At 38.1% G+C, this 19,631-nt stretch overlaps 1 protein-coding gene across 1 annotated transcript in view; it reads left to right on the top strand.

Moving 5' to 3' along the window:
• Window positions 1-19,631, top strand: part of LOC125233850 (protein unc-13 homolog B) — a 463,752-nt gene that overhangs the window by 93,931 nt on the left and 350,190 nt on the right. The window contains exons 4-5 of the mRNA XM_048139988.1: window positions 5,304-5,418; window positions 10,226-10,352. Coding sequence (XP_047995945.1) covers window positions 5,304-5,418; window positions 10,226-10,352 — 242 coding nt within the window. The remainder of the gene's footprint in view (window positions 1-5,303; window positions 5,419-10,225; window positions 10,353-19,631) is intronic.

The following is a 19,631-nucleotide window of genomic DNA, read 5'->3' as shown; positions in this document are numbered from 1 at the left end:
TATGTATATCAATCACGCCCACAAAGTGCAAAAATAAAAAGTGGAAAAAAATGTTTTATTAGGGTACCCCCCCCCCTACACGTAAAGTAGGGAGTGATTTTTTTTTTTCATTTCAACCCTAACGTGTGATATATTGTTGGATAGGTATTTAAAAATGAATAGGGGTTTACTCTCACTCTCTTGGCTGGTTTTTTTTAAGTTGTCCAGGTATTACCTCTCTATTAATTTATTTTAGTAGTAAAGTAGGTTGAGGTTTGCTCCTCCTAAGATACGAATTCGTTGCATAATTGCAATATTGCGAGAGAGATGGCGCTGCAATCTATCGAATTAGGGAAAAGATCAAATGATTTTCTTGAATCTAAATTTAATCTTGTCAGTGTTAAAAGTTATTGCGCGTTGTGGGTTGAAGAAAAGTTTTCGGTTTAAGTCATCCTTGATACTAACATATGATTAGTATCTTCTATTTGAGATCGCATAGTTTAATTTTTTTGAAGTCAACTAACACCATGCAGAAATTGCTTCTTTTCCATTTTTAATGTCTCTTAAAATTGTTGAGTGAGTGTAATACTAATAAGTAATAGTTCTTGGAACTTATATGTCATTTATAACAAATTTAAACTATTAAAATTGTCAAGTTGCCGATTTTGAATCTGAAAGGTCAACCGTCTCTTGATTTAAATGCGTCTACCAATCACTCTCAATTGAACTTAAAACTTTCAATCTTCAAAGCGATTGATTATGATTATTTAAACGCGTTTGCTAAATTGAGGTTTAGATTTTTAAATGAATTTATTTTAATATGAGAAAGCTAAGACCTTTTACAAAAGGTCCTTATTATTAAACGTTAAGAAAAAATAAGTAGAAAGAGTAAGATGGCCCCGTTGCTAATCTTTCCCACTTTCTAAATTTCTTAAGTGGGAATGCTGACTGAAACTGCAAGTTTACATAAGAAAAGAAAAATAAAAATAATAACGGTTTAGAATCGTCCCATGAAAAGTCTGCATACATTTTAATAGCCCCGCCTCTGCAAGGGTTTAATTTCATCAAAGCATGACGATTAAAATAACATCTGCACTGGCGAGGCTGTGAAAATCGTTGCAAACTTATCGTGGATTACCTATATCTTAGGCGTCAGTACAATCATTATTAACTTAAAATAGATCTCACCCATGAAGCAAATTTATTTTAACAAATTCAGTATCACTAACATATCAACATGAGCAAGATGCATATTATACTAATAAATTACGCACACCGCGCACACGCTATCAGTGTTAGATAGGTTTAGGGCACGTACACTAATACCGTTATCACAGCTAACTCTCTGTCTCTCTTCCATATTGACGCGATAGAGAGAGCTATCTGCAATAATGATATTAGTAAGCGATTGTGACGTTGCCAGGTACCCAGTAGGCCTATGCTGCTCTCAGTTTTACCACTGATCTACGTGGCTAATGCATACATCACGTTCTCGCAACTATGTCAGTGTGAGTGACAGGTGTCTTATCCACATTGATAAAGTGATGAAATTGCAAGCATAATAGCCCGCCAGGTCAGTGTCAAGCTTGTTATAAGTATTATGTATAGATTTCTAGCGAATCACCCTGAAGCTCCCCGCCTCGCGAACCCGCCCTAAAGTTATTAAAACAAACTAATATTAAATTTGGCCTAGTAAGGTGATAAATATTTTCGTTGCTCCACGCCTTTAGTTTGTTTACGACCGCTGCGTACAATCCAGCGTAACAAGCGTACATTTTGGATGTTTGTTTATTATTAATTTCCATTGTAAAAGTGCACAAAAACTAAGTGAATCATTCACAGTCCATAATAAAAGGTGCCAACAAATATGAAATCTAATCAATTTAATTAAGACCTAAAAGTTAGCAAGTTTTAAATGGATCCGTGTTTTAATATCATTTATTTTTTATTTTCTCGCACTTTATTGATTTCATTATCAATTAACTTTTGATTAGGTACTATTAATTTGCTATTAATTTAGCAGTTGCCAAAGAAAGCGATTTTTAACAACCAATATTTTTCTACTGGTAATTTAATTTATAAACTTTGTAAATAATTTTAAATTTAAAAGTGGAAAATGTCTGCGTTGGGTGAGACTTGATCTTAGTGGTGGAAAATTTCGCTAGCTTGGTTGAAGTCTTGGTGGCTCAGTTGGCAGAGCGCTAGAGTATCGATCCAGAGCCACCCAAGGCAGACGTTTTCCAGTTTTAAATTTATTCTGAGCCTAGTGGCATCGATTGCAGACGTTTCTGCTAATCAGAAGGAAAAATATTTGTAAATAATAACAAAAAATAAGAGAATTTTCATTAACTTAAAATTACTTTATGCCTAAATGTACTAGTATGTAAATATAAATATGTGTTGTGTACATGCATTGAAATATTATTACTTTCTAGAACTTACAAATAACAAGGAGCTACTCTCAAAAACATTATAATATAATTATATTTCGTACATGTATTTACATACGATAACATTCCAGTAATGCCTAAGGGTTGGCACCCTTGACGAAACATGTTCGTACTTTAGAAGGGACGAAACTACATGCTCATGTCAGACCGGCCAAGGGGCTGACGGATAACCCTCTCAAAGAATATTCTTGTAACTATCAGTGTATTAGCGTCTGGGAAACCAGTAACAAAGAAGATCAAGTATAAAGGGAATTACTGTCAAAGTAAAATGTGTCAGTCACAGTGCAGTGCCCACAGATTGCCATCACTCGACACAAGATTAATACTTTTGAACCTCAGATTTCACAATCTGCCATATTATTCACTTTTGTCTTGATGGTTCCGTATGTCCCTACGTTTTTATCTTACGGAGTTATACCTATATATGTGTTGTGTTTGTCAGGATCAAAGGGAATGAGTATAGAAGAGAAAAGTATACCTAATATTTTGAGCCATAATGCACTTACTGTCATATTTCAAAATTTTAAAAACCCCTGTTTTGATAATTAGAACCATATTCTTCAACTGGTGTGCATCCAAATTGTTAAAATTCAGTGTCGCCACCAATCAAATGAGTCTCAACGAGAATACATTTTTCTTGATGGTTCCTTGGTATCCATGGTATGTACATACTTTTTATCTTATATGGAGTAATATATGTACCTATGTATACCTAACTTTGCCAGTACTTCTTGTTTTTAACGGCTCAGCCACGACATTGGGCTTAGCACGACAGCGGTGAGCGGCGGCCATACATTGGAGCGAGACACTGCGATGGGACTTTTCATTCGCACGTATGGCTGCCGCTCACCGCTGTCGCGCTTAGACCAATGTCGTGGCTGGGCCGTAATAATGCATATTTAAGTATATAGCCGACTAGCTTATTTGGTCTAAGCTAAGCAAACGCTGAGTATGTGATAGGAATAGAAGGCCAGCTTGCGTAGAAATTCGGTCAGGAAATACGGCCAAGATATTTGGCGCGACGCCAACAGGATATTTAACATTATCTTTACCGTAACTCTTTTGGTTTCACTTTAGTTACGGAACAAGTTCTTGGTATTGATTTGCCTATAATCTTGTTATGCTGGCAACATTGAACGATATTAAGATCACACAATCTGCGGCATTCTAAGAGGATTTAGTTTAATACGCGGAACAAACCAACCTGACTTACTGGTATTATTAAACGTCTTACAATATTATCTAGGTAGGTAGATAGGTAGTTTGGTGGAATAAGTTTGTAGTATTGAGTTTTACCTGATTTCGTTTGATATTAATTTTGTTAACATTTCGCAAATTTTATACGGGTTTCGTTTTTTTTTGTCTTGGCTGACGATTGACTATAATTGATAATTTTATGATGTCGAATGTGGCAACTTTACCATGTGTGACAACTTTATCGTTATGTAGATATTATATAACTTAATATAAATAGAATTGAATATAAATAGCTCAAAATAACCTGATTTTAGTATAAATGTGTATAGTTTTAAGTTTCTATTTACCTTCAACTACTGCAACATTACCTTATGTCAAATTCTATGTTAAAACAGAGCTACCACAAAAGGTAAAGTTGCCACCCTTGATAATACTTTGCAACTCAATTAATATTTGAGGCCTTATATTTCGTTGTGGAGGGTCGCAGAATTTGTGATGAGACATGGTTTGCTGCACTTGCTGATAAGAGACAGAAGCGACGCCAAGGTGCCTCTCGAATGTTACACCATAAACCGTTTGCAATAGACGTTAAGGCAAATGATGATGATGATGATGATATTTCAGCACACTTTTTTTAATTTTGATTAATTATCTTACGTAACCGTATCCTTGTGCTCTGTTTCGCGGCATCAATGTTTTTGGGCACATTCGTTTATGTCCCCCAGGGAGAACCCAGATCATGTTCTATCCCGGCCCAATTTAGGCCTTCCGCAATATATTCTTATAAGAGTGATTTTGTTTTTGCGAGGACGAGGATAATGTCGTCAAGATATTGTAGCGGCGAAGGTTTATGATGATTCTGATAATGTTAGAAGTGATTCAAAATATTTTATAACTAGCTTTTGCCCGCGGCTTCGCTCGCGTTAGATTCGAAAATTGCGGAATGCTCCATACAAACTTCCACCCCCCCTTTAAGGGAAGTCGGGCGTTAGAAAGAGACAAAAAGTAGCCTATGTCACTCTCCATCCCTACAACTATCTCCACTTAAAAATCACGTCAATTCGTCGTTCCGTTTTGCCTTGAAAGACGGACAAACAAACAGATACACACTTTCCCATTTATAATATTAGTATGGATTAAAATCTTGACAAGAGAATCTATTACTTAATTCATAAATAAAAGTGTGTTTAGTTAATGATACAATCTTTTGCGATAAAGAAACGTTGTGTCTCTCTCTGTAATTCTTCCATAATTCCGTATTGGCATGTTGGATATGCACGCAGGGACTAAAACCATTGAAGCATGAGTCTCCTCCTAAGTGGGGAATTATATAGTTTTACTTCGATCATTACATTGCGGTATTGAATCACATTGTGTTTAAAAGCATTTAGATTGTATAGTCTAATCATGGCATTCATGATATTATTAGAAGTTTTGGTTATTCGTAGAAAAACCACGTTAAAATGCAAAAGCATCATTAGTTGGCATTTGGAAAGACGGACAAACAAACAGACACACACACTTTCCCATTTATAATTTTAGTATGGACCATCTACCAATGACTATGTAAACGAAAATATTTAGCTTTTTTTTTAAAAGCTTAACGACGAAATATGTATTGGTGGTAGAATATTATTTGCATCAAAAACACTAACTAAATGTATGTTTTGTCCACAGTGAAACCAACGACATCAACCAGGGCTTACTAGTAGAGGTGTGGAACAAAGGCGTCATCTGGGACCGGGCGCTCGGCTACCACTACTTGCCTCTCACCTCCGTCGCTTATAACGAGGTGAGTCAGAAAAGGATAGATGATCTGCTGAAATGAACAGTGATTGCTGACTCTAGATATATTATGACATTCTGCACGGCCATACGAGTAGGTATGCGAAGAAAAGGAAAATTATGTTCCGATTTCAAAATACTGCTTTAGCCTCTGGAGTTTTGGCCGTAGACTCAGAACGGATTGCGTCAATAAAATTAGGAATTTGATGAATTGAATTAAAGTCAAATATTACAGCATGCCACTGGAAAAGTTAAAAGTAATATGTGTTGTTAACTTTGTGTCCTTGCCCTTTCTTTTTACAAAAATGTAAGATACTAGCTTTTGCACGCGGCTTCGCTCGCGTTAGAACTCTTTCTACAAAAAGTTGCCTATGTCACTCTCTATCCCTTCAACTATCTCCACTTAAAAAATCACGTCAATTCGTAGCTCCGTTTTGCCGTAAGACGGACAAACAAAAAGACACACACACTTTCCCATTTATAATATTATTATGGATTAGGAATGTAATTTAGTTGAACAATGCAATGCAAGTTTGCGATTTGCTGTAGATATTGAATTCAATTTTATTTCCATACTAGGTTTTGCCCGCGGCTTCGCTCGCGTTAGAAAGAGACAAAAAGTAGCCTGTGTCACTCTCCATCCCTTCAACTATCTCCAAAACATCACAACAATTCGTCGCTCCGTTTTGCCGTGAAAGGCGGGCAAACAAACAGACACACACACTTTCCCATTTATGATATTAGTATGGATAACCTTTTATAAAGAATTGATACTTTAAAAAACATTTCCTAAAAAAATATAACAAAAAGAGTAAACCGGTCGGATAAAATTAAGTCCAATATCCATAATAACTGTCTTTAGATTCGAAATCTCACCTGATCTAATCATTCCAGACAATCGGACAAAGAATAATGAAATCCCTATTTCTTTTCTCATTGTTATCAAGAATATCAAGGAATATTGAGGTAGGATTTTGGAAAGACGAGACTATTTATAGTACTTATCCGGTAATGGGGACTAATGGTTTCAGATTGTAAAAATAGTAATGCCAAGTCATTTTAGGCACTAATGTACGGTCGGTGTCCTAAGTAGCTATCCACTTGGCATTTTTGTATAGCGATAGTAGGTACTAAAGTCGGGGAACATTATGTACCTGACTCGAGTCTTAATAGACATGTATCTAAAATAGCAAAAGTTGTCTTATTGATACGATTATCCTTAATTATTTTAAGTAATTATAATTTATTTAACATTAGAAAGAACTTCACAGAAGTAAGCCTGCGATTCAGAAAGTAGTAGTAGGTTGTACTTGTTGCGGTAAAGTTGTGTTTGCTTTGAGAATTGACTTAACTACATTATTAAGATAGGTAGTTCCTTTGTTTTTAATAAATAAAGAGCTCGATATAACTGCTTGACCTCTCTTCTGTTCTGTCGAATATTTATCAATATCGAATAAAATCAGATTATTGAAAAAAAAAAAACATTATTTGGTTTCAGTTATTTGATATTATCTCAGGAATATCTATGGTTTTGAACTAACTGCTGTCTCTTGTCAAATCTCTTCCTGTGCGTTGCGCGATATTTTATTGATACCTACTTAATTTTGTAAGGTGTTATAAATAAATCGTGTCACAAAATGTACCTAACGCCGTTCAACCAGCCAGCTTTATGAATAAATTAAATACGTTTGTGTTAGTAAATTGAGTTATACAAATTTAACCATTGTTTTAACTAGGCGTCAATAGAGCAACTGCTCGTTAATTTAGTACGGTTCAAAGTCTAGGCAAACACTTGAGTCTGAACTCGGAACGCGACTGGTCATTGTGTTGCACGACAATGGAGAACTTTGTGGAATAATTGGGCTTTTGTTAGTTATAATTATTGGTAAATTGACGAAAAAATTGCAAATTATAAATGTCTGCATTTATAATTTGCGATTTATAAAGTGGTACGTTCCACAATAAAAAAGGAAAAAAAATCTATATGTTTATATTTAAAAAAAAACATATGGATTATTAACATGACGAAAAAATTTATGGAATTTTGACAAAAATAGTCTAATTTGTATGTTTTTAATAACAAAATTTCTGTGAAGGAAACACTATGTAACATTACGAAGTGGAACGCGTATCGTACGACGTCAGTACAGATGGCCCTCCGAATTTTCGACTTGACAAGAAATAAACCACTTCTCACACTAGTGCGTAAAAAATCACCATATGTACTGAAATAATACATTACGATACAAGTGCGTAACTTCCTTTTCGCGTAAAGTTACGAATTTCCTTTTCGCACGTGTATCGTACGACGTTTTTCAGTACAGATGGCCATCCCAAGTTCAGATGAGCTTCCGAAGTTTCGACCTGTTATATAATGAACCACTTCTCGCACTAGTGCGTAAAAAAAACACCATCTGTACTGAAAAGTATGTTTTGATACCAGATAAAAACAGTTTAAATATGTATTTATTATTGCTTGAAATTAATTTTTATAGAGGCACATGTTTATTTGTAAGTTCTTGATGTAAGTGTATTTATTGTGTTTTACGTTGTTTTTTCGTTATTCAATAAATTAACTAATAAGGAAGTCAAGTGAATCAAAATGAATAGGTATATTACTGGTAAGAGCAATTCCCGGCAACTTTGTACATAGCCACGTCAGCAAATTTTAATTGATCCTATTTTGTTACCAACATTTAGTAATATAAGTCCACTTTCGTAAGATATATACGGGTTAATTGTTATAATTAAGAAAATATAGATACTAGAGAACCTTAATGACGAAATAAAATGTAATAAAATCTCAATTCATCAACAAAATCTTGGTAACAAAATAGGAATTAATAAAAACAAATTTAACTTTTTCCTTAATTTTTGTACAAACTTTTCGAGAACTGCTGGTAAACAGAAGATACGTATAAACCTAAATTAGATAAAGTCAGTATAAATACCACGTTGTTCAGTAACAATATATGAATAATAACGATATGATAATTATATTATTATAATATGCATATGCATATATCCCCCTTATTCATATAGGTACTTTCACTAAACTTATCAAGCCGATAAAGTTCGTTTTTCCCTTTCTATCACACCAATACGTTGGAAAAGGACAAACGAACTTTATCGGTCTGATAACTTTAGTGAACGTTTATATGTCGTTAGGTAATCAAATTTCATAATATCACAAATTGCCCACGGCAAGGATAAAATATGCCTACGCACCAAGTTTACTCCCACGTGTGTTTGGAGATCTAACGTGCCGTTATTGTTTCGTTTATCTTTCTTATTATTTTAACATTGCTCTTGCAAATGTCAAGAATGTTTTCTTGTCTTCGACGGATTTAGTTTTATTGAATATTTCCTTGGCAATATTTAATCATAATATCAAACTTGGCAACTTTACCATGGGTAAAGTTAGCACAGATGGTAAAGTTGTAACGTTTGATGGTCATTTTAAAGCCATGGTAATTTTATGAAAATGTGAACTACTTGCCTTGCTAAATTAAGCTACGTTGATATTGATTTTTAACCCCCGACGCAAAAACGACGGGGTGTTATAGTGGTTAGGTTATTACAAGCTTTTATTTCAAATTGCCTTGTTAGTATGTTAGTGAGCGTCAAAACGTAGAAGCTAAATTTGACCCACTTCCCGGTTTCCGATTGAGCTGAAATTTTGCACACATATGTAACGCCGTGGCTTGCGTGGGCGATGGTCGCGCGATGGTCGCGCGACGGCGATGCGACGCATACGAAATCAAACCTTATCGATATGGAAGTATGAGACGCGACGGCGGTCGCCCACGCAGGACACGGCGTAAATCACGTGACAATGCAATATTATGGTATCATGGAGCTGATCTGATTATGGAGCAGAAAGATGGTCATAGGAACTCTGTCACGAAACGTCGTATCCCATCGAGTAAGGGGTTTTTAGAAACGTCTCGGAGAGCAGTAGACGACTGCTGAAAGAAAGGTACAGTCGGAGATAAAAGCTTGTGCCAAAAATTAAATTTTTCCAGAAAACTTATTTATTTATTTGAAAGTTCTATAAATATAATAAAAAAATGATATTTGAACTTTGTTTTGTATCTTATGGTACAAGTTTGTAAGGAAGAGATGTTAGCTATTGCCAGAATAATGAGAACTATAAGTTGCTTAAAGTAAAAGCTGTTATTTCTGATTAAGTAGTAAAGGGTAGTGACTTTGTAAGCATAACTGCCGTGGTACAACCTCGGGGTGGGGTCTACTTTGTGTAAGTTATCAAGGAAAATTGGCCTTAATTAAGGCAAACAATGTAGCACTTATCGAAGACTATCGATTATTTACTCGTAATGATGGTTCGAACTTTTATTATATTATTATACAACCTGAACATAATAAATTCTTAACATTTACTTTCTTAAACCCAATTTACACAAATTTATGCATGTATGTTTTGTAATGGAAGTAGGTAGGTACATAATGCTCCTAGTATTATTATCTAGATATGTACGAACCAGTTTAAAAAAAAATGTTAAAAGATAAAGTTTACATTTGTCCCCGTGGCCTTAGATTTCACAAGGAGAGGCATTTCACTCACATGTAAAATTAATCAAATAGCGTTGGCCTCCTTATGTGGTTTTTTTATAACTGTTGATTTCTTTAACCTTTTCGCTGCCTTGACTCACTAGTAAATTAGTGTCCGCTGAAAGATTTTGGTCATAGTTAATTCCACTTTTGCCATAATGTACAGATTTTCGTTTGTTTTTTCAGTAACTTGCCACGTGATTCATCGCAGTATAGCGACAATAAAGTTATTTCTCTTTCAGCAGGAGTGCGGCGGTCGCTGGGTGGAACTCGAAGCACAGTTGATGATGAGAGGCGGGGCCGTTGTGGGCACCACGGGGCCCACGGGCCACGCTCTGCTGCTCGACTGCCGGTTCGAACCGCCTTTTGGTAAGTTTACCACACTAGTCAGTAAGAGTGTGAGCTCGAGGCCCAGTTGATGATGCGAGGCGGGGCCGTTGTGGGCACCACGGGGCCCACAGGCCACGCTTTGCTGCTTGACTGCTGCTTTAAGCCACCTTTTTGGTAGGTTTAATTAACTGATTCAGTTCATTCCAGGCGGACCTGTAATGGATGCTATATATTTTTTTAGATTTTTCAATCATGTGCAGCCAACACCAACTTGCCAAGGAAAAACAAACAAAAAGGGAAATTTGTAAAATGTATTGCTTATGGTTATGAGTGCGACCGTGATTCTTAATTCTTACACCTACTCTGTTACAATTCGTTGGTTTATTGGCTAACTTTAATAAGACCTGTAGCCACATCACGCTGTCCTGGCATATATTATATGTATAATATCTGGGCAACCGAGCTTCGCTCGGTTCTGTTTCGTATCCTTGACATGTGTCGCCATCTAGTTCAAAAATGAATAGTACCTACATCGAGCGAAAGAATTCTCAGCCTTAACAACACAACTACTCCACACGAGATGGCGCGCATTTCGCCACAAAAACTCGAATAGTGTATTTTTCTATTCGTTTTAGCCTTGACCTGTGTCGCCATCTAGTGTTTGCAATAAATAGTACTTACATCAACCGAAAGAATTCTGTCTTAACAGTACAACTACTGCACACGAGATGGCGCGCGAAGAAAAACGCATGAAAACTCGAAAATTCGCGTTTTCCGGGACCTAAGGATAAGTTAGACCGATTTTTCACCCCCAAAACCCCCACATAACAAATTTCTGCGAAATCGTTAGAGCGGTTTCCGAGATCGTCAGTGTAAATAAATATATATATATAAATAAATAAATAAATAAATATAATACAAGAATTGCTCGTTTAAAAGTATAAGATATACTATTATACATATACTGGCTACGTTTGCATTTTTGAATTATAGAAACTGATGCTGCTTCAATAGCCAGTCATATAATTATCACTGCTTAACTTTTTTTAGCTCTAAAATGCTGATGAACCCGGCTCAATTTTCACTTTAAAATTATCATCTTTAAAAACTAATATATCTCTTACAAACTGTCAGTAATACAACACGCATTGATAGTTTTCTAAATTGATATTTGTTCCAATTACATAAAACAATTCTAACGCCCATTTATAACGATACCCTTGTGGAAAGAAATGGCATCGCTATTTATATCGATTGCAATTTATCAAAGGCTCACTCGAGGCACCGTGTGATATTATGACGAGATATTTTTTTACGACCATGGGAATTGTCAGTCTGATACAACTCATGTGATCAATGATTATCGCCAATCAATAAAGAACATCGAAGGACTAAAGATTTTTATAAAATGTAGGTCTTCAGCTTTCCCACTTTAATCATTATCATTACATTTTTTTATAAATAAATAAATATTATAGAACAGTCTTACACAGATTGACTGAGTCCCACGGTAAGCTCAAGATGGCTTGTGTTGCAGGTACTCGGACAACGATATATATAATATACAAATACTTATATACATAGAAAACATCCATGACTCAGGAACAAATATCTGTGCTCATCACTCAAATAAATGCCCTTACCGGGATTTGAACCCGGGACCGCGGCGTAGCAGGCAGGGTCATTACACGCTAGGCCAGACAGGTTGGTCGTTTTATGCATGATTAATTTACAAATTAATACATTTGAAGCTTTTTGGTGCTTTGTGAACATATTTTTATGCATACGTATTTTTTCTTTTTATTTCAACTTGAAATAATTTTTAATTTGAAAAATACTAGTGTAGGTACTAGAATCGTCAAAGATTGAATAAATTCATCCCTAACCCCGACTTGTTTTGTAACCGGGTTAAGTTTATAAAGAACATCCATAGACCACTCAATAGTGGATGTAAACCCACTATAAGATAATATATTGCGGTCAACAAAAAGGAAAATATCCCAGAATCTTGGCAAGGAGAACTGTGCCACCGTGGCGCCGTCTGACTGGTGGCCTTGCCAATTTTATGTCCTAGTAAGGAACGAACAACCCTATTTTTAGGTTATCATGAGCAATGCTCATAATTTTAGTTCGGAAAGTTTTTCGGGGCAATAGTTTGAGACGAAAGAGCTATATTTTATGATGATGATTTAAGTCTACCCTACATATTAAACTGTTTGCCTGCGGATATCGGGACGGAAGCCAATAGAGCTAAATTCAAAAGAAGTCTGTTTAAGTTTTTTTCTACTCCAGCACTTAAATTTGTCAATTAGACAATAATGTCAGCGGTATCTAAATTAAGTTTATTTGAGTAACGATAAAAAAGTCTATTTGTCTATAGGTTCATATGATTACTGCTAAGCATAGGTTCATATAACGGTTTTCACAGTTTGACTGTGAGATCCTCTGATCCCACAGTCAAACTGTGAAAACCGTTTTGTGGGACATATGTTTAGATTGTTTTTTTTTTTAGTTATAGATGTTTGACCACGATCACACCTGATTTAATAAATGGTAATGGTAAATAAATAATAATAATAAAAGTGTTCTAGTTTCAATAGTTTGGGCAGTCTAGCATAACTTGCGCTCTCGCCCACGCTTGAGTCCATACTTGAGTTGCCTCGAAGATTGGACCCGCACGCGCATTTCAGACTAGCGCAATTTTACGCCCGTGTACGAATATTTTTAACACCCGACGCAAAAACGACGGGGTGTTATAAGTTTGTCTGTCTGTAGCATCGTAGCTCCCGAACGGATGAACCGATTTAGTTTTTTTTGTTTGAAAGCTGAGTTAGTCGGGAGTTTCCTTAGCCATGTTTTATGAAAATCGGTCCACTACGTCTGGGTTTTTTTTTTCAAAATTTCAATGTTGTCGTTAGGTTATTGTTAAACGTCTGCTGCATATATTTCCTTACATTTAATTTGATCGTATGTATGCGGTCGTAACTATAGTATTATGCGTCTGTGTGTACGCAGGCATGCGTACAAATAAAACACTATAGTTTGTAGTATATGTCAGTGTATTTTATTCGCGATAATCTTGCAAATATTAGTATCTTTCTTCAACACTATTTTGACATATTTTTAAAAATCGGGCACAAAATTAGAGCCCGTGACCTCTAATTTGAAAGTCGGCCCACCTGGCTATCCCAACCAAATTGAGTTAAAGCTTTACGTTAAGTTTTCAAGTTCAAGGCCTTATTCCGAGGTTAGGCTTTATTCCGTCCTATTCAAGAACTATGAAAGCTCATTAGTAGCGGCTCTCAGTATGCACTAATGAGTTAGCTTGGGTAAAATGGCAGCAATTTATTTTTCACTGTTTCGAGGACTAGCGTAGAATACTGGCCGAATTTAATCTTTCGTAATGTATGTGGGGTTGGAAAATTCTTTAATTTTATATCGTTATTATGGCTACGGATCTTTTTACTGGCGGGGATATTGTGTTTTGTTATGACCAATAGAATTCAAAATTGCTTTCAACTAGTAGTTAAACTACCCCAGTTTAATTATAGGTATCCATATTCAATTTATAAAGTGTCATTACCATTACATTAAATCCATATTCACTTACAAATACAAGTATATGTTGATGATACACTAGTGCAAGTGAAAAGTAGGTCCATTTGGCACTTTACTCGCATCTATATTTAAAAATCTGACTGTAAGGTACAGCGTGGCAAATCTCGATTGGGGGGCAATAATAACTGATCCATTTTTCCATTATATTCCTCTTTATTCATTTTAATTCTTAGGCTAGGTTTTATAATATGATTATAAAAGTAAAATACAAAACCACATATTTACAAAACAATACAAAATATATAAACACATTGTAGGGGCACGGCGGTGACGCATGCATTAGAGTCAGCAAATATGAACTTATTACTTTGGAGCTTTAGCTAACAGTCAGTCAGTCACTGAGCGCGAGGCATACAGCGCGCACACAAACTAGTAGTCGTACCGCGGCACCGCCTGGCCCTCACATAGTTTTGTGTACTTATAATTGTAACCTTCTGATCATATAAAGTCGGATTAAATACAGAGTTAATATCGGACATTTAAAGTTTAATTTACCTCCAGTAAAGGTTACCCATAGACTCTTTAAAGTTCGCCACAGTGAATCATTATAGTAACTATTTAACGTTTGGCAATAAACGTTAAAGTGGTGACCCCGACGTGATCTTTAAACCGGTGTGGTGAACATCATTTAAGTCAGAGGAGCCAGGCGGGCTGCGAAGTTGTGAGGACTTTAGTGAATGAAAGTGACATTCCGTGCAGTGACAAGTGCGTAAATGTGCGATCGAGGATCCAGACCAGTGGGCGTGCCAGTTCTAGCGGGCGTGCCAGTGCCAGTGACCGTGCAAGGACAGATACCGCCAGAGCGTCCAGTATCCAGCGCCGAGAGGTTGGAACAGCAGCCTACAGGGACAACTGAACAGAAAACAGCGACCATGGAGAGTGAACTAGCCGCGATTACAGTGTCAGCTAGGATATATCCTTTCTGGAAAGATATGCCTAAGCAATGGTTCAACCAGTTTGAGGCGATCGTGGGTCCCCAGAAGATGTCCAAAGAGGCAAAGTTCGACCTGGTAGTGGGCAAATTAGGCCGAGAAGAGCTGACCACGATAGGAGACATATTAGATAATACGGAAAGGAATTACGACACCCTGAAAGCTAGGCTCATCAAGGCGTTTCAGGAAAGCGCCGACCGGCAGTTTAACAAGCTAGTGAAAGAAATGGACTTAGGGGAACAGAAGCCGTCGCAGCTTTACAGAAGAATGGCCGAAGCGGCCAGAGACGCTAACGTCGCAGAAGAGACTGTCCGGAGGTTATGGTTGCAGAGACTCCCGACAGCATCGAGGGCGCTCCTCGCAATGGTACCAGAGAGCGCAAAGTTGGAGGAGCTGGCAGCGATGGCCGACAAGGTGCAGGAGTCCATGGGCTCGGGGGTGATAGCAGCTGTAGCAACCCCGGAGAGCCAGTTGACCACGGCGATAAATGCTGACCTGATAAGTGGGTTCCGAGATATGGCTTTGGAAATAAGGCAACTTAGGACTGAAGTGAACGAACTCAGGTCAAGGCCTCCGACGAGAGATTTCCGTCGGAACAGGAACCGGTCGCGTTCAAGGTCGCGCGGCACAAACAGGAATCCGAATTGGTTGTGTAGATACCACTTCAAGTTCCGGGAAAATGCACGGAGCTGTACCCAGCCGTGTGCCTGGGGCAGGCAGCAGCCGTCGGCAGGCGTAGCGCCGCCGACAGCATATACCTGGCAGCAGCAGTCGGCAGGCGCGGAGCCGCCGACCGCGTTCAGCTGGCAGCCACCGCAGGGAAACTAGACGCGGTGCACCCTGGAGCGGCTGGGGGGTGCGTGGAGCCGAGATCGGAAAGCCACCGCTTGTGTGTTTTAGACTTCAATAGTGGTATTAATTTTTTAGTAGACACCGGAGCAGACGTATCCATCGTACCAGCTAGTAGATTCAGTGCCACAGTGCGTCGCGAGTGTGGTTTAAAATTGTACGCAGCTAATAACACGGAAATTAAAACTTTCGGTACAGTGTCGCTAGAGCTCAATTTAGGACTGCGGAGAGCGTTTCGGTGGACATTTATATTGTGTGACGTGACTCGAGCCATCATCGGTGCAGATTTCTTAAGGACTCATAAGTTAATGGTAGATTTGGACAGTAGAATATTAGTTGATAAAGTGACAAACTTTAGATGCGTAGGGTCTATTGAGCATTGTGAACATGTGTCCATAAAATGTATTCGGGATGATAACCCATACCGTGACATCTTGATGCGTTACATGGACGTAGCAAACCCCGTATCGTTTAAAGAACCTGCTAAACACAGTGTAAAGCACTACATAGAGACATCAGGTCCTCCGGTATATGCGCGAGCTAGGCCGTTACCGCGAGATAGATATGAGCAGGCAAAGCAGGAATTTCGTAACATGCAAGCTTTAGGTATTTGCAGGCCGAGTAAGAGTCCTTGGGCCAGCCCCCTACACATAGTTCCGAAGAAGGACGGGCAGATCAGACCGTGCGGAGACTATAGGAGGCTGAACGCTGTCACGAAGCCGGACAGGTACCCGATTCCCAGGTTACAAGACTTCACGTACGGATTATCGGGTAAGTCACTATTTTCCACTTTAGATATCAATCGAGCATATCATGCCATAGAAGTCGCACCTGAAGACATCGAGAAAACGGCAATAATTACGCCTTTCGGATTATTTGAGTTCCCAAGGTTATGTTTTGGATTACGTAACGCAGCACAAACGTTTCAGCGTTTCATGAACGCTGAATTACAGGACATCGAGGCGATCACTGATAACCTAGGCGCAAAGTCTTCATTATTTTGTTACATAGATGATATAATAGTAGCTTCAGAGAACGATAGTGTGCATAGGGAACATCTTGCAAAAATTTTTGAGCGTTTCGAAAAAGTCGGTTTAACGATTAATTTGAGTAAATGTCAGTTTGGATTATCGCAGGTAGATTTTTTAGGTTATACAGTTTCAGAAAACGGATTACGACCACGCGACGACAAAGTAAAGGCTATTATTAACTATCCGAGACCCGAGACCGTTGAGCAACTTAGGCGTTTCTTAGGAATGGTTAACTTTTATAGAGCACATCTAGGTAAAGCCGCGGAGATACAGAATCATTTAAATAAGTTTTTGCACAACTCGAAGAAAAAAGATCAGACGAAAATTGAGTGGGACGCCGAGGCAGAGACCGCGTTCGAGCAGTGTAAGGAAAGCCTTAAAAGCGCCGTTACATTGTCATTTCCGGTACCGGACGTTCCACTAGCTCTTATGACCGACGCGTCTGGAACTTTGTGCAGGTGGCGTGCTACAGCAACGCACGAATAACGTTTGGAGACCCCTTGGGTATTTCTCAAAAGCATTTTCAGAGGCTCAGAAAAAGTACAGTACATATGATAGGGAATTGACTGCAATATACATGGCTATAGCACATTTTAGAAACATGGTAGAAGGCCGGAGGTTGATAGTGTATACGGACCATAAGCCCCTCACGGCAGCGTTAACAAAAGTAGGCTCAGCGAAAGAAACACCTAGGCGAGCGAGACAGCTAATGTTTATAAGCGAATTTACGAGCGAAATAGAACACATTAGCGGCTCTCAGAATATAGTTGCTGACGCGCTATCACGTGTAGAAACAATAGCGTGCCCTGTAGCAAGCGATTTCGAAGAAATTGCGCAAGCACAGGAAGCAGATAAGCAGTTCGCGGACCTGTTTACAACAGATAGAACAAAGTATAAATTGTTAGGCATGCCAAATTCAAACGTAAAGTTATATTGCGAGATATCAGGTGACGTGGCTCGACCGTATTTACCAGAACAATTCAGGAAGATAGCGTTCGAGTCAGTACATAACGTTAGTCATCCTGGGATTAGGACCACGCGTAAGATGGTAGCCCAAAGATATTTTTGGCCAGGCATGAATAAAGATGTAGGCACATGGGCAAGGGCGTGCGTACAGTGCCAAAGGGCAAAGGTAAATAGGCACACGATATCGAAGTTAGGTAAATTTCAGGACGCGGAAAGGTTTAAGCATATTCATGTGGACATCGTGGGACCTTTACCCACGACAGCTCAAGGTTTTAGGTACATAGTTACTATGATAGATCGTCGCACTAGATGGCCGGAAGCCATACCAATTGTTGACATGACAGCGGAAACAGTATCTAAAGTTATTTATGAAAATTGGATTTGTAGATTCGGTTGTCCAAGTTTAATTACAACGGATCAAGGTAGACAATTTGAAAGCGATCTATTTAGGGGTTTGATGAAATTTCTAGGCGTTCAGAAGGTACGTACAACGCCTTATCACCCTCAGAGCAACGGGATCGTCGAACGTTGGCATCGGGTAGCTAAAAGTGCTCTAACAGCCAGGTTAGCAGACAACGCATCCTGGACGGACGAGCTTCCAACGGTTCTACTAGGACTCCGAGCAGCGTGCAGGTCAGACAATGAGGTAAGTGCAGCTGAGATGCTATACGGTCATGTATTGAGATTACCGGGTGATTTTTACGTTCAATCACAAAAAAGTTCCGACGACCCATTTTCATATGTAGAAAGACTTAGATCTGTAGTTGACAGTCTACGTCCCGCGTCACGAGCGAATAGCGATTCAAGAAAATTATTTGTGCATAAAGAGTTAGAGTCATGTTCTCATGTTTTTGTAAGGAATGATATGGTACGTAAACCGCTTACTCCTAATTATGACGGACCATATTTAGTTTTGAATAGAAGGCCTAAGACTTATAAAATTCAGTTACCTAACAGACAAGTAGAGATATCCATAGATAGGTTAAAACCAGCATTTTTGTTAAATGAACAGCCAGAAGTAGAAAGTTCCTCTGAAAAGACAGGTAATAGTAATACAAGTTTGAGCACAAATGAGCCTAAACAGCCTTTAGTGCAACAAACGCCGACACCTGTGACTCGTACCACGCGGAGCGGCGAGTTATAAATAGGCCAGTTAGATTTTTGCTTGATGAATAGTTGTCACATACAAGTAGTACCACAGTCAATATATGGGAGTACAATGACTTTAAGAATATCGATGTCGAGAGCTGAGGAGTAAAGTTACTTGCGCGGAGGGTTTCCCGCAAGTGATCATTTCTTAATCCAGGTTTTCCTAAATTCAGGAAACCCGGGTCCACTACATTTGTCTTTTAACTTAGTATCTCCTGGATGGAGACTGGACCCTGGGGATGGAAATCCCCTAAAGTAGGACGTTAGTCACTCCACCGGGTGGATGGCTACATTCAAACATAATTACTTATTGCTAAAGTTTTTCAGTTTCAAGTCGGGCTCTATAAAAGAGTTCCGCAACTTAATTTAGAGTTAATGTACGGCAGGTCGCGTAGGTACTGTGACGATGTTTAATTGCTAAGTATGCGTATCAAGGTGGTACGTGATATGTCATAAGTAGTAAATATACTGATTCATGATTGTTGTAGCATATTTAAACAGATGTTTTTCTAAATACATGTATTAAATCCAAATTCATCTCGAAACGTATTAGACGTTAGAGTATCAAATTAGTTTGCCAGTTTATATAATATTTCAATTGTTTAACAATGGGATTATCTCAAGGAAAGCAGGACGATAGTAACTCACACAATGCTATTGCTATAGCAAAAGTAGAAAATTTGTCTAATCAAGTGGAGTCAAAACTAAATTATGTCGGAATTGGACTTATCGTTTTGGGAATAATTTTGTTTTTGGCAATGTGTTACATTGTA

Source organism: Leguminivora glycinivorella, chromosome 15 (genome assembly GCF_023078275.1).
Source record: "Leguminivora glycinivorella isolate SPB_JAAS2020 chromosome 15, LegGlyc_1.1, whole genome shotgun sequence".
Lineage (NCBI taxonomy): Eukaryota > Metazoa > Arthropoda > Insecta > Lepidoptera > Tortricidae > Leguminivora > Leguminivora glycinivorella.
Note: the sequence above shows the minus strand (reverse complement) of the source record. Positions and strands in the feature narration are given on the sequence as shown.